The sequence below is a fragment of the Phocoena sinus genome, chromosome X (assembly GCF_008692025.1).
Source record: "Phocoena sinus isolate mPhoSin1 chromosome X, mPhoSin1.pri, whole genome shotgun sequence".
NCBI classification, from domain to species: domain Eukaryota; kingdom Metazoa; phylum Chordata; class Mammalia; order Artiodactyla; family Phocoenidae; genus Phocoena; species Phocoena sinus.
In genome coordinates this window covers 20,510,346-20,527,147 of record NC_045784.1, presented here as the reverse complement: position 1 = coordinate 20,527,147, position 16,802 = coordinate 20,510,346, and the positions used below count along the sequence as shown (strand labels likewise).

The 16,802-nt window shown below is 37.6% G+C and overlaps 1 protein-coding gene across 3 annotated transcripts in view; it reads left to right on the top strand.

Moving 5' to 3' along the window:
* Positions 1–9,556, top strand: part of KLHL15 (kelch like family member 15) — a 32,568-nt gene extending 23,012 nt beyond the window's left edge. For 2 of the 3 annotated variants that reach the window (XM_032619521.1, XM_032619520.1), the window contains one exon: positions 4,261–9,553. In XM_032619521.1, the coding sequence (XP_032475412.1) occupies positions 4,261–5,370 (1,110 nt within the window). In that variant the 3' untranslated portion in view covers positions 5,371–9,553. Of the gene's footprint in view, positions 1–4,260 lie in introns of all 3 variants that reach the window. The other variant, XM_032619519.1, reaches the window with a different exon arrangement.
* Positions 9,557–16,802: the final 7,246 nt, after the last annotated feature.

Below are 16,802 nucleotides of genomic sequence, written 5' to 3'. Positions count from 1 at the left end.
CAAAGAAGCTTTTGGCCCTACACTTTTTGTTTTAAAGCAGAGTGTATCTGTAATTACTTTGTCCAGGATTATCACAGATTCATTAATTTCCTGTTTCTATCATGAATGGAGAAGCTAGTTATGCTTATTGATATTGTGCGGTTTTAGAGGAAAATTGCAGCAATAAGTAGCCCTGGGAAAAGGCAAGGTAGGTCTAGAACTTCTAGCCTTGGCAGAGAGAAGTAGGAGCTAAATTTCTTTGGTTAGAATATCTCTTAGGGTATAATAGCTATCTCAAAAGGCACAACTTCCATTATTGTGCATTTAGAGGTAGAACAGATCAGGTAAAGATGTAGCTTTGACTGGGACTTCAACATAGTGCTGAAGTGATTCTTGTAAACTCATTGGAACCCAAATATCAAAGGAGCACAATAGAATGAATAGGGAGAGGACAAAGGGACCAGAAGATTGGGTATATAAAAAAAAGAAAAGGCTAGGAAGTGACTCTAGGAAGCCATTAAGCTGGCCCAGTTTGACATGATCTGCAAGAACCTGGGGTTGGAAGGTGGAAAGCCATTGTAGGCCATTCTGCCTAGTCTTCGTGTGATGCTGGAATTCCTCTCCAGCCCTCCTGATAGGTGGCCACACCTGCACTACCTTCAGTGGCAGGATGCTAGACTCCAGAAGTAGGCAGTTCTTCACTTTGGGAACATGTACCTGTACCCTTTTTACTGTAGACCCTGTAGAAAAGCCCAATACAGACCTATTTCGAATCTCAAAAGGGCAAGCCCCTCACGAGCTCACTGGTAACTATATGTTGTACTCGTATTATATACATTTTCCCCCTGCATATACTGCTGACTGCAAAACAGTCCATTTTTATTTTTTGAGAGTATTATATATACAGTTCTGCAGGTTTTGTCATTTTGACATTTTGAATGTCTGTGTTAACTGCATGTGGATTAATCTCATTCCTTTTAACGATTGCATGTTATATACCAGAGTTTGGTCAACCAATTTCATATTAATAGATATGTGAGTTGTGCCCAGTTTTTGTGCTCTTACAAATAATAATGCAGTGAACATCCATTATGTTGTCAGTCCTAATTGCAAAGCTTTTCCTTATATTGGCCTAAAGTCTTTCTCTTAACTTCTACTTATTGGTCCTGAAAACAGTTGCCATCTTTCTCTCCTGAGTCTTCTCGTGGATTGAAACATTCTTCATCTGTTTGACCGCTCTTCCTGTGATTTGGATCTCTTTGCTGTCTTCTCGACATGATCCACTTTGTTGTCTAAAGTACACTGGTGGAGTTGAACACTTAGTTGTGGTTTCACCTGAACAGAGAGGGTGGGACTGTCTAATTCAGTCCATGATTTTATTAGTTCTTAAAGACTGTCATATCACATTGTTGGTTCGCAGTGAGGATAGAGTCAGTTAAAGCTTTACATTTGGAGTTTGTGGATCCCTGGAACATCTGATAAAAGCTTTGGACTTCCCCCCTCTCCCCCAAATGCATTAACATAACTACTGTTGCAATTTCAGGTGGTTCATGGGTCCCTAGTGTTTCTGTTTTCTTTATGACTAAGCTTTGTTGATTACTTTGCTGAAGTCATAGGTTCTCTCATTCTGTAACAGTGTTGTTACATCATCAAAAATTAAACCAGAAATGGTCAGTCTTGGCATTACTGGGTGAGTCTGTGTTGCCTCCTAGTTTGTAGTGCTTTCTTATATGCAAGTGCTAACTAGTTTTTAACAATGCAGGATCAGGCTCAAGCTAACCAGTCTTAGTTCGGAAATCTGTCTGGTTTCTAAGTCCTCTGCCATCCTTCATGATTCCACACACATTACAGAGAGCAGTTAAGCAACCTTATCTGTGAAGGCTCCTAGGATCCCAGGACGTGATTTGTGAGATCAGATGACTTGAACTCGGTGAGAATATCTGCCTGGTTTTTCTTTTTTCTCAGCCATCTTGGATTTAAGTTTTTTCTTAGTTATTGTGTTTGATCTTCAGATTGGAAAGAATATAATATTCTTAGTTGAGAATGGGAATAAGATAGGAGGCTGTTTCTCTTTATCTTTGTTAATATTACATTAAGCACCTCATCCAGGGGGGAATTCACTTTTTCCTCTACTTTTTTTTTTTTACTTTAACCTCTAAAATGCCATTTATTCACTATCTGGCACTTTGTAAAGTCACAATTCCTCCTAAGGCTTTAGCTTTGTTCACAATATTCTTACAGCTCCATTTCACTCTTTATAATACTTGTTTTATGTGCCTGTTTTTTACCATCTGTCGTAAGTGGTTTTTTAACATCCGAATTCCAGAAAGCTCTCTGCAGCACATCAGATTTTTTAGATACTTTCCCCCTTTCTTCCCCTCATCAGTATGTTTTGCAATTATGTAGTCAGCATTATGCTTTTGAGAGCCTCCAAGCCTTCTCGAGCTTCTTTACACAGTTTCTGATCTTGGAATTGATCCTATTTTTCCTTTGAAATCTTGAAATCTGCCTATCCATTATGGGCAGCATTCCCCTTCCTTTCTTTCTTGATCTCCAAACAACACGGCTGCTTCCTCTAAAGCTTCCTCCTACTTGCATGTCATCAGTCATGCTTTTCTGGTGAGGATTAGGTACAGAGTAACAGTTTTTCTCATTTCTCCTCTACTTTCTGGAAGACTGAATATTTACACAAACAAACGCACAGCATCAGATGCATTAACGTAAATTGAGTGACACTTCCACAGATGTCCCCTGGTCAGTAATAATAGCTAATAACAGCCGTAATTTTTTCTGCACTGCCACATGACAGGCACCATACTAAGTCCTTTCCGTGTAGGATTATCTTGCCTGTCTCCTACCTTAGGGTTATGAGGTGTAGGTGCTATTGTCCCAGTAATACAGATGAGGAAACTGGCTTAAAGATACTGAGTCACTTGCCCAAAATCACAGAGCTTGTGAGTGGCAAAGTCAGGTATTTCCTAAATCGAATTCTTAATCACCATACTGGGCTGCTTGATGTCATGCTTAATTACTATGCTGATTCTGTTACTTCAAAACCTGTGAGGCAGTCAGACTACTGGCTGTGCACAGTAGGCCCTTAAATATTTAATTTGTTAGCCTAATGACCCCTCTAAGAGGAAAGATCGTATAATTGTTTTTAATACAAAGAATTAATCATACGATCACAATGGTTGGACATACAACCTAATTCCTCCTAGCAAAATAACTGTGAAAGAAATCAGCAAATAATAATAGTGAACAATTTCAATAAAGAGAAAAAGTATAAAATCTGTCGATTTTATCTCTACAGGATCCAAATGGTAACCATCCAAATCCTAGCCCTCTTATCTCACCCTTGTCATTATGATACAGGCTGTTTCTGCTTGGTTTCCAACTTCCTACCTCTTTCACAAAACATCCTTTGAATGTTTTGGACCAGTTTGATATGTTCTGTATCTAAAGTTCATAGCACTCACAGATGTGCTATACAGCTTCATACCTAACTGTCAATTGCCTCATTTTACTTAAAACTGGTAGATGTGTATTTGTTTTCATTTCCTGAAATATACTCTAAGTTCTTTGAGGAAATGGACCACATCTTATACTCTTTTTTTTTTTCATCTCCCCACAGTAGTTAGCATGATACTTAAAAGTGCTTCATAAGATGTTAGCAGTCATTATAATTAGGTAGTTCCAACCCCAAAAACAAAAAGGAAAAAGTTTGACCTTTTCTTGTCAACTGAATTATTACTATAGGAGTTAATGGTATCACACCAAGTTTTTATGTCAAAAACCAACTGAGAATTTTGTGTGTATTTAAATTTTTACTAACTCACTAACTTAATTCCCCAAATTATTCAGCCATGGGTGTTCTTACAGTGTTCCTTGTGGTTAAGAAAACCAAGGCCAACATTTCCTCTACTGTGAAACCTCTACTTGTCCTCGTATAGCCACCACTTGTAGCCCAGGGCCCGACATATATTAGATGATTAATACATTTTGTTAGAGGAATTTAGCTTGTGCCTGGAAAATAACTTGTTTACTTTTAAAAAGATTGGGAATGTGCATAAATTAGTACAAATAGAAATTACAAAAACAAATATGATAAAAGCTTTGTCAAAAAAATAATAAAAAGAAAGTATGTGATCTTAACAGGAAATCAGTTTTAGTAAAGTAGCTTAAAATCATAAGCTAATCATCTTAGTGGGCTTTGATATTTTGTTTGCCATTGATGTTTTGTTTTTTGTTTTTGTTGTTAAATTCTTTTACTTGTATTCTTAGGTTAAGACATCAGAATTTTATAGATACTCCCGACAGCTGCGCTATGAAGTTGACCAAGCCTTGAATTACTTTCAGAACGTTCACCAGCAGCCTCTGTTGGACATGAAATCAAGCCGCATCCGCTCTGCCAAACCCCAAACTACAGTATTCCGAGGCATGATTGGACATAGCATGGTTAACAGTAAAATACTTCTCTTAAAGAAACCAAGAGTCTGGTGGGAACTGGAGGGCCCACAAGTACCTCTGCGTCCGGACTGCCTTGCTATCGTGAATAACTTCGTGTTCTTGTTGGGTGGGGAAGAACTGGGCCCAGATGGCGAATTCCATGCTTCTTCCAAAGTGTTCAGGTATGACCCGAGACAAAACTCTTGGCTCCGGATGGCAGACATGTCTGTACCACGTTCAGAATTTGCAGTTGGTGTTATTGGAAAGTTTATTTACGCTGTAGCAGGCAGAACCAGAGATGAGACTTTCTATTCAACAGAGAGATATGATATCACCAATGATAAATGGGAATTTGTGGATCCTTATCCAGTTAACAAGTATGGACATGAGGGGACAGTGCTCAATAACAAGTTGTTTATCACTGGTGGAATCACCTCATCTTCCACCTCCAAACAAGTGTGCGTGTTTGACCCCAGTAAAGAAGGGACCATAGAACAGCGGACCAGGAGAACTCAAGTAGTTACCAACTGTTGGGAGAATAAGAGCAAAATGAATTACGCTAGATGTTTTCACAAGATGATTTCTTACAACGGCAAGCTTTATGTCTTCGGTGGTGTCTGTGTGATCTTGAGGGCCTCTTTTGAGTCTCAGGGATGCCCTTCCACAGAAGTGTACAACCCAGAGACTGATCAGTGGACCATCTTGGCGTCCATGCCAATTGGTAGAAGTGGCCACGGTGTGACTGTGCTGGACAAACAGATAATGGTTCTTGGAGGCCTTTGCTACAATGGTCATTACAGCGATTCTATTCTCACTTTTGATCCGGATGAAAACAAATGGAAGGAAGATGAGTACCCGCGGATGCCCTGCAAGCTGGATGGTTTACAAGTATGCAACCTGCATTTTCCAGAATATATACTGGACGAGGTCAGACGTTGCAACTAATGGCATCTTTCTCCCTTCAATAAAGCCAAACAAAAAATTTGTTTGAGACAAAGTAGTTAATTAAAACACATAAAGAAGAACCTCACTAGTTTTACTATCAAAGCCATTGGTCTAATACATGAAAATGTTTTCATTCTGTTCTCGCATCCTGTTTTTTCTTTTTAGTGGCCTCAAACTCATGCAATAAGTCAATTCTAAGCACTAGCTCTTGAAACTACTTCCAGAAGCAGTTTAATAGAACGATTCACTTATCTGGGAAGTTGATGTTATGCTTTAAACATTTCTTTCAAATGTCAGTGTAGGAGTCATGCATCTTCTAAGAGAAGACCTGATAAGTGTCACTGTATGTAATTTCAGTTCCTATCTCTATCTGAAATCTTTTTGAACATTTATTTCGGCGTATTGCAGTCTGTTAGACTTTTTGATTTTATTTTTTAAGTTTAAAACTCTTGACCTTTTTGCATGGCTTTTTGCTGAAAATGCAAAAATATAAATTTTCTACAAATTTAACTTTTTTATATTCAGAACACTATTTCTAAGCTGCCTTCTCTTATCTGCATTGTGTTAGTGAAAGCATATCCATACTTGCTTACATCTTATGAATATATAAGGCACACCCCCTTTTATGCGTGGTTAGGATTCTATATTTTTAAGCTAGTGCACTTGCACACACGGTTTGCCATACTTGTTGTATTCTAGATGTAACGTCTTTTCATGTATTAACATTTTTAGGAAGTTAAAATAACTGGAGTCCTCGTTTGGTGTCAGAGTAGCCTATCTTCAGTCCATACTGATTCAGTAATACTCAAACTCCTTATATTCCTGAAACATGTATGGTTTTATGAAAACTAACATTTTATGTTTTATTTTCAAAAGTAAACGTTAGTGTTGCTTATCGATGTATGTCTTCTTTTTGAAAATGTTTTTCTTTGCAGTCTGTTTAATGTTACCCCCCTGTTTTTAGTGAGAATCGGAGTGGTATATGACAAGCCCTGGCCCTGCAGCGTGCAAGCACTTTTAAAGAGAATTTAGGTAATACCAGAGTCCTAAATAAAGGCCCCTTAAAAGTAAGTGCAACTCCCATTCTTTACATTCAATAAGGCTGCTGCATCTGTTATTGAATGGAAAGTAGCAACTTGTGGAAAATTTGAGCTCAGTTTTGACTTAGAGGTAAGGAATAGAATTATAATCTTAACTGGTCATATCTACTTGTTTATTTAGTACAAAATATTTAGTGGCACGGGGGATGTAAGCCCTCAGCTTTTGTTTTATTTACTGAAAGCTACTAGCATGAAAGATAGTAACCTCAAAGTTCAGAATGGATCAAGAATAACTGTTTAAAAGCATTTATAATAAGTGTTTTAGGATTAGCCGCACCTTTCAACTCTTTAAACTCGAAGAAAAAGCATATAGTTGTCAAAATTAAGCAAGAATAACCAGGGAGTGGATCATTCAAACTGATGCCATTTTCTTCTGAGTAGACTCTATATATGATACAGACTAGATCTACACTGGCAAAACTTGCCAGATCTTAGGATATTGGTGCAATATTGCAATGCCTTCTATATGGCTGTTGTGTAAATTTTCTAGTTTTACTCTTTTTTTTTTTTTTTTTTGCTGCTGCCGCCACTGAATATAAAATGGAAGAGTGAAATCATGGAAATGTGAAGACTTGTTTCATTTTTGCAATTAAAATAGACAACTATGAAAAAAACCTGATTTTAAAACTCTACAACTGGAGGCTAGAAACAGTCAGGTACATAAGTAGTTTTTTAAAAAGCGAAACATTGGGATTGGCTTTAGAAATCAAGTTAATATTCTTTTGTATATGAGACTTAAATTTTTATTAAGTGGTCCTATCATTTACTTTCAGTTTCTAAAAACGAAATTCAGTATCCTGTTTCCCATGGTAATATGGGTAAAAGCCTTTTTCTACATCTTAAAAATCATTTTTAGTCATTTTACTTTTGAAAGGCTAATCTAGGAGTTAGATTAGCCGTTTAATTCTTTTTCTAATATATTAGTTGGCTTAGTGTTTTATATGTGTGCTGTCTTGCTTTAAAGAAAATAACAGTAACATCTTCATTATTTTCCTCATTGTTGTCTTTTGCTGGAAAAGACTGAGACAGGGAACCCCATCAGGCTTTTACACTCCAGTGGTGGTTCTCTTTAATTGCTTAGATATGACTTGTAGTCCTAGTTAAAGTAAGATCTGGGCAAACAATTGAATATTCTTGGTCTTCTTTGTAAAAACACAAGGCCAAGGTCAAAGTTCATGTTTTGGAAAATTTGTGAAATCTTTTAACTTGAACTAACTCTGGGTTTAGCTTCACACGTAAGTCATGTCTGACCTGATGTCAGCTGTAATCAGTTTTGAGCTTTAAGAATAGTTGTTATTGCTTGGGTTCTGAATGTATGAGAAAACTCTTCTGTTTATATGTAATGCTAATTTAGCTTATTTTAAATCCATGATTAACTTACATTCCCTTTTAAAATTATGGTTTAATTGCTGAAAGAGATTTATTTTTGTTATACTAAACTATGGAAAATTTTTTCATAGAATTTTTTTCAAGTTTATTTTTTGTGTGCTTCATTTGGAACCATTTTTGTTTATATACATTATATGTGCTCAAAATAGTTTTTTTTTAATTCAGTAAGATTTAAAACTATACAGTGTAATTGCTGTGATCTTTGTGTGTTAATTTTCACTTTACATTTTAAATGCCAGACTTTACAAAAATAGCTGATTTTTGTTAATTGCATCTTAATTAGAAACGTTTGTTCTCTTCCATGTCTTTGACCTTCTAAGTTTTTATTTTAATCTGCTTAAAGAAAATCCTTGCACTACAACCTTTTCATAAAATTCAAGATTCTCACGTTGAAGGTTTTGTATTGGAAGAAATACTACTGGTTTTTAAAAAGTAAAGCTTAATTAATAGAATTATTAGCTTTTCTTGAGACAGCTTTCTCTGTGTCCTCATTACTCTGTGTGAGTGTTACTATAATTTGTGAAATATTGACTGAGCCCTTCACTTATCTTTTCTAAAGCAGCACCTTTGGACACCTCATTCTGGGAAGCCTGCTCGAGTCATAGTAAAGGACACACATTTGTGTGGGGAGAAGTGGTAAAAATGGTTTTGTCTTAATTACATGAAACTAAGCTTTAAAGTATTTTATAACAAATTATTTGAGCTGCATTATCTAAACATGTCAAACGTTCAGTGGGACTATTTTTATATATGTATATGTGGTTGTAGGTCATAACATTTCAGTTTATAATATAAATTGTTATTTCAGTTTATAAGCTATCTCTCAGAAAAGACTAGCTCTTTTGAGAATACGTAATTTAAAATTTTAGACTGAAGTAAAACACAACATAGATAATAGTGTAAATTAGATATAAATGAGGGCTATATGGCAGTAAAACTGCTCGTGCCATTTTTCCTGTTTGCCTATTATACATTTTTTATTTTTTTTTGTACTCTGAACATTTTTAGGGATCATATGTTCTATCAGATTAGAGTTGGTTTGGGGATAAATATCTTCTAAAAAGAGATTTATCTTAAAAATGAAAGTTCTGAAAAATTAGTTTATCAAGAGTTTATAAAGTCAAATATTCAATAGACATAGACTGGAATAGGTAAACTCATGGAAGTCGTTTCCTTTCAGTATACCAGTATAACTTCAATATTACACGAGTAACATTGAGAGAATGCTGTCAGCTTTGTTTGTTCCTCCTTAATGTTCTTAGATTTTCTTTTTACATCTTTGGGAACAACTACATTAAAAACCTTATTAATCAGTATATCAGTAAGGATTAGGTGTTTGCTTTCTGAAGGAATGTTCCAGTGAGGTGATCAGAGAGGTTATTTTCTATCTAACTTGTATATGCCCTATACCCCTTGGGCATATTTTGTCTATAGAAAAAATATTTTGACCTTTAGGTACATTTTGGGCCAGTAGTCAAATAATCCTAGGGCCGATTTAAAAATCTTAGAATAATTTAAGGTTTGCCTTTTATACCTGTTTTGGAAGCCTTTACATTTTTGTCAGGTAATTTTTCCCAAGCCGTGAATATAATCTATTCAAAACATGTTTATGCTATCCATTCTGTTTTTAAATTGAAAAAAAATGTTAAAAGTGTTTATGAAGAAAAGTTTAAATAAAATATTTTTAATCTTTAAAATATACTTCATCTCTTATTATTTACTATCTTGATATAATCTGTCACTTTCAAAGTCGCTCATGACTTGATTAACAGTATACATTTTGTTTTCCTTCAATGTGCCAAGGAAGTGCCACAAAAATGTAATTTCTACCGATGCTTTCAGCCACAGATTGAAATGAGAGCATTTGAGTGAAATTATTTACACTTACATGCAATGGAAATTTTATAGTGAAGCCAAGTAATTAAAGTTCCACTAACAGAGTTTTGCAGAATGGAAATAGAGAACTGAGAAAAAGCATTTATAAGCCCTCAAGGCTTAGTTTGGTGATTTTTAGATTTCCTTAGCATTTTTGATTCATTGTTCTTAAAGGTATTTCTGAAATTAGGGAATCCGGTAGAAATGAATCTGCTACAACACAAGCACTTGGATATATTTAGGCACACGTGTGCCTTCTTTAAAACGGACTCCTGAGAAACCTGGACAGGATTCCCTGGATCCTGGCCTCAAGCCACCTTTCCCGCCTCTTTCTGTCACTTCCCGCACTCTATTCTGTTGTGATCTTTGCTAATTTCCAGCTTCAAATCGCTTGCCTTGTTTCCCCTTCCCTGCTTGCAAAGTCCACTTATTTTGCAAAGCCCAACTCAAATGCGCTCCTCCCCTCCTGAAACCTGTTTTATCTCTTCCATTGAGTTAACTGCCTCTTCTATGTTCCACACATTTATAGCTCTTATTTCATTTCATTTTGCATACTAGTTGGGTGTAATTCCTTCCACAATTAGATCATAGTCTCCTTGGATGAAGGGACCTTCTCTTATTCCTCTTTGTACCCTCATATCTAGCATGATACTTTTTGTACATAATAGGCACTGAGCTAAATGTTTATTGCTATATGAGTTACAAAAAGATTCTGTAGGCATTTGGAAGAGGGAGATAATATAGTTCCTCAGGGTTTTTGTCTCTGCTTTTTTCTCAGTCTATACATTCCCTGTCCAGTTTCACCCACATCTATGGCTTCACCTACCACTTTTATTCTGGTACCTGTTAAATCTCTATTTCTCAACCCAGAGTTCCAACCATCTTCTGAACATCTCTCACATGTTTTATCAGAATCTCAAACTGAACAAGTGCAAACCTCAATACATTATCTTCTCCCCCCCAGACCTGCCCCTTGTCCTGTATTCCATGTATTATTATGTGGCGCTACCTTTGCCTTTCTCCCACTTCACCCCAACGTCTTCACCCACTCCTATCACTTTAAACTCTCAACTGCCCTCACCTTGCCATCCATACTGGCCTCCTGGAGTTTTCTCTCTGATCTTCTACCTCCACAATCCATTTTCTACACTGCTTCCAGAGTGAAATTTCAAAAGGTAAACCTGATCCTGAGATTCAACAGCCTTTAGTAATCCCCCTTCACCGCGAGAATAAGATTCAAACTCCCTAGCATGCCGTTCATACCTGTTCAGTCTCTCTTGTGCCCTATTCTCTAGCTATGCAAGCTGCTGGGAGTTCCCTGAATATGCCATGTTCTCTCCAGCCTCTCTGCCTTCACACATGATCTTTCCCTCTTCTTTTCCTGGCTAACCCTTTCTTGGCCTTCAAGAACCAGCCTGGGCATCATGGCCTTTGTCATCTTTTTTAAATGTCCCCTTGGTCTTACCATAGCACCTTGTGGATACCTAGACCCCACCTCCTCTAAAACTTGATTATAAATGTCTTCTTTACCTTACCTTTAACTGTACTCACTGAGGACAGATGCTGTCTTTTTATTTTCCAAGAGTCTGACTTAATGTCTGGCAGATGATAAGTCTGCCTTAATAAAAATAGAACCCAGAAACTTGGAAGATCACCAGTGAAATACTCCTGGTGAGGAGGGGCAGCTGTATTAGAGAGCTAGATTGTCTGCCAAAATTGACCTCCCAGAGGAATTTCCCTCCATTCAGTTTCCACTACCATCACTCCTATGTCTAAAAGGTTGATGCATACAGCTATCACAGTTGTCAACAGATAGTTCTTCCCTTAATATCCAGTATTTCTGACCCAGGCTGAAAATGTCAAATAAAATAAGACCAAAGGGTGTTTTGCAGATCATTAATCCCCTGAAATGCTCTTGGGGTTGGGGGGGGATACTGTTCAGTGGTCACGATAATCTGAGGAAACCCTACATATCATTTTTCTTTCTTAGAGAATCTCAAACATTAGCATGTTAAAAGCCTCTGAGAAGTCCTTATGTAAATTCCTTTGATTTTGTTTAGCTAGGTGTAAATCAAACATTTGACCACGGAGCTCTTTTTTTCATGGAATGTATATGATTCATGAATGCTCTTGAAAAAGCCTGGCTAAGGAGTAACTGAAAGAAAACAAGCACAGAGGACCACTGATTCAGGCCCTCTGGTTTACAAAGTAGGACTTAACTCCTGCAGCTCCAGTTAGCTTCCAGGCTTGAAGTGAAAATCTTGCCAAGGCAACATTACCCTGGGGATTTCACATCCTGAGGAAGGTCCCACCTTCTCCCCCCAGGAGTAAGATAAGTTTGTGTGATTACTTTGTACAACTTGTATGATTTAAGGAGCAGGACTTCCAGAATGGCCAACTAAGGAGCTCAGCAAATCCTCTCCCTAAAAAAACAATGATAAAAGTGAACAAACTTGTCAAAAAAAATGTAAAGACTCTGGAAATTGACCAAAGGCATCCAACAACTTGAGAAGCACTTATTCAAGAAAATGTACTGAACCTCAGTAAGGACAGTGGGAGTCTGATGTCTTAGCCTGGAGCTGTTCTCATCCTAACTCCTTGTTCCCCAGCTCTGTGGCATGGAAATTCTACCAGGGCCATTGGAGGGGTCAGCCTTTCTCTGGAATGGAGTGTGGAGAATCCCATGTGTCACTGTGGCCGACACTGCAGCTAGCCTGAGGTCTTAATAGTGATTGGGTTTAGCAATAGACTAGTGGACAGACCAGGAGATCTTGTGAATGAGCTATTTACTTTAACCCTGGTGGTCTAGGAAGCTGTGCTTATGGACAAGGCTGTGTGTAACTAAGGGGAGACCTAAGAGGGCCCTAGCAAGCTACTTGTCCCTGGCTGGATGTGAGGCCTTGCAAGCACAGAAAATAAAAGCTGTAATAGACTTGGAAACTGCACAGACTTTGAATGCATTCCTCAGGCCACACACAGAGATTGCTCAGCAAAGGGCAGAAGCTTTACTGGCTCAAGGTGTTTAAGTGTAACTTCTGACCAATCATTGGCTGACCACAAAGCTATGATGACTCCGGTGATCCCTGGGCATCCCAGTTTAAAAATAAAAACAAGAGTTAAAAAAAAAAAAGAAAAAAAGTGAGCTGAGACATCAGTGGTTGTACATGGGTGGGGGAGGGGGGCGGGGAATAGCCACCACAATTCCTCCAGGCAAGTCACTAAACTAACACACAACAAACCAAAAAAACAGCAAAACAACCCCACAGGATCCAGAGTTGCTACGATATATTATCTAAAATGTTTCTAATGAAAAATTGTGAGACATGCTAAGAAACAGGAAAGTGACTCATACCTAGGAAAATAAGGAGTCAATAGAAAGCTGTCTCAGGGATCAGAGTATTATGGAGATGAGTGAGATTAGTTTTGTATCCTGTATTCCACATAAAATTTTATTAGAAACAATTTCACAAGTCATTAAAATTTCTTTGAAAATATTTGTAGTGATTGCTTAGTGTTACATAATATGGCTGTACCATAATTTATCTAACCATGCCCCTCTTGTTCCTATACTACGTTTAAAATTTTTCTTTCATTTGATATGTTCCAGACTTACAATTGTTTCCTAAATGTAGTTTTGTAAGATGGAATAAAAAAATGAACTGAAGTCCCTGACAAATATTGCTAGGTTAAGCTCCAGGAAAGTTGTACAATATTAAACTCACATCAGCAGTGAATTTGAGTTTCTCTATTACCATACCCTGTACTTAGAAATAAATAAATTAGCAATTTAATAGATGAAAATTGTATTTTAATTACTATTTCTTTGATGATAGTGAGCGTTGAGTAATTTTCACATGTCTATTTGTCATATATGTTCTGTGAATTCCTGTTCATGTCATTTATGCATTTTTCAATGATATTTTGGTCTTTTATTATGGATTTTGAAGGATTCTTCATCAACTATGCTTTATCACTCTTCAGTATAGTATTTCAAATGATGACTAGGTATCTTTAATTATTGGCAATTATTAAAAATCATATCACATTTCATTAAATATGGAAAGCAAATAAAACAATTTGGAGAAAACAAAGGGATGGAAAAATATACTAATGTAACAAAATGATTAAGAATCAAATATATTTGAGAGACAAAATACTGAGAAAAGCATGTTATACATTACAGCTTCAAAAGAAACCCTAAACAGCATTCTCCTTAGATCTGGATTATGAGAATTTTCTTTGTAGGGTTCCATCTTCTGTAATGAAAACATACATTCAAACTGTTATTGAATACCTGCTATGTGGGTGCTAGTGGGAGTGAAAGAAAAGATCTACTTTGCTCTCAATCTAATGAGGAAACAGAAACACCTAAAAATCACTTAAGACAAGGTGCCAAGTAGAAGGAAAAACAGGAATGCTGTGGGAGCTGAGTTATAGTTACTATTGATGAGAATCAGTAAAAGGTTCATGGAGGAATTGGCATTTCTACTTGGTCGTGGAGATTAAGTTGGATTTCTCTAGGTGGAGAATATGAAAAAGGCTTTTTAAGAAAGGATGTGCAAAAAAGCACAGGATGTCACATGAGGCAGGAGGTTCTGACCCAGGCATGCACCCAGATCCAATCTATCAGTTTTCTATTCAAGTGGATTCAAGTTCTGGTAGAAATAATCAACATAGAATAGCACCTAGTAAAATTTGTTAAGATGAAAAAATGGCTCATTTTTATTTAGGGGCTCATTTATTTTAACTCATTAAAAATTTTTTTATCGCTGGGAATTAAAACACCAACCATGGAAAATTTAGACTCCATAAAAATAATCAACACAATATAACTGAAATGGCAGAAACTTTATACAATTATATTTGTAATCTTAGGTTGGACTCCCTGGAAGCTGACTCCATCTGAGACTAGAATGAGAGTATTAGAATGATCTAAGAGGTCATTCCAGAAAGCATCAGTAGGGAGGTGGGAAATAAGAAAGGGCTGGGGATGAGCCAGTAAAGGGTATATCAGCAAGCAGTTTTTCACTGGGGCTGACTGGGGGTCAATCCCACCCCCTTCCCCGGGGTACTGGGAAAAACTGTGTAGAGCTCACCTGAGTCATCTCACCAGAGGACAAGGAAGCTAGGATATTTATCATCCAACTGCTGTCCGTCATTGGCTCAGGGTTACTCCCAGGTAGACAAAATTGCCATAAAAGTAAACTCACTTGTAAGAGGTTAAATATTTTTATTGGGACAAATTTTTTTTTTTTTTTTGGTACGCGGGCCTCTCACTGTTGTGGCCTCTCCCGTCGCGGAGCACAGGCTCCGGACGCGCAGGCTCAGCGGCCATGGCTCACGGGCCCAGCCGCTCTGCGGCATGTGGAATCTTCCCGGACCAGGGCACGAATCTGTGTCCCCTGCATCGGCAGGCGGACTCTCAACCACTGCGCCGCCAGGGAAGCCCTATTGGGACAAATTTTAAAAGAGGTCTCCATGGTGACATTTTTATGAACAAGAATTTTCCAGATGAAAATAATTTCAGTAAAATAAAAGCAAATAAATTTAAATATATACTAGAAACATTTTACCTGCATTATACAGAAAAATGATATCAAGGAATTAAATTGATTTGAGTTTGCTCAGGAAAATATGTTCTTCATTAAATTTCATCAATGTTGGCATGATTCTGATTAGAATGTTTGTACTCACAAACATGGAGTCACAGTGTCCTCGGCTCAAAAGAAGAGGAGGATCGAAACATCCTGTTCTTGAATTGCTAGAGGCCAAAAAATGAAGAGGATTTGTGCCAGGGGAAATTGCATGGGTAAATGCAGAGTGGAAAAGCATATGGAATGCTTTGGGAATGATGAATTCCTCACTGACAGAGCTATGGGAGCAGATGTTAAGAAAAAAAAATCATATTCATGAGTATTCTGTGGATCTGCAGAGTTCTTTGTTGAAAGTGGATAAGAGAAAAATTGGATATTACAGTCCTCCAGTGAAACTCCTCACAACTTTTCACTAATATCCCATGACCTTACAGAAAAGAATAAAAACCCATTAAAATAATGAAAGATTGACAGGCAACATAATATAAAATTGTGAGCAGCCCTGAAAATAATTTTAAGGCAGATGGAGTTAGACTGAGAAAAATAGATCCATACTTCACATTATGGAATACTCAGGCTTCCCTTCATGAAAGAGAGCAAGTGGAGAAATATGTTTTTTTTAAGGTATATTGTTATTGCTCCACCAACTGTGTCCTGACTCAGAGATTCGGGCCTTTACTAGCCAGAGAACTGGGCATTCAATTCTCTTGATTCCAAAGAGCTACACTGTAAGTGAGGCAGTTTTGTTCCTGAGTTTTGCCCCTTGCCTTGAAACCCGTCACCCCCACCAGCGCCCTCTGACCCCTCCGGCCCCCATCCTCACCCCTCAGTCTACCCAACTGTCTTTTTACATTTTCACATTGAGACAGAACAAGCCCAGCAATCAACTAGGCAGGAAGTAAGGACCAAGTGGCCGTGGTGTAAAGCATATCCTCCCCTATTACTCAGTGTAGGCGACCACAGACATAGGAAGAACAGTTTCACTTACTGCCACTGGCTTCCAGTACCAGAGAAGGAGACAATGAGAGGAGGGCAATAACCACCAGAATTCAACAGGTGCAATGAGAGAAAGCCTATTAGAAGCTGAAATGTGGACTGGAAGCTGTGCTCATCAACTCACCCACTTTCCAACTACAGATGTATCAAAGGGATGGGACCGCTACCCAAACAGATAGAAGTTGAGACTAAAGGCAACCCATGCATTCTGTTGACACACTGAGTCTGGAAGGGTCTTCCCTTATTTGTGTATGACTTAAGTGAAAAAACAAGTTGGGTGAAAAAACAAGTTGGGGTTTACAAACAAAGACTATGGGATTAAATAAGTAGTTGGAAGACTCGGAGAAAGGAAGTATTTGTGGAAAATTATTTGCTTTCAGGTCCTGAAGAAAGAAGTCACACTACTTGGCATCTTCAAAAGATTGCAAGTAATCATAACCTCTGTGCGTGAGGAGCAAAAGGTCACAGGAAGATGAAG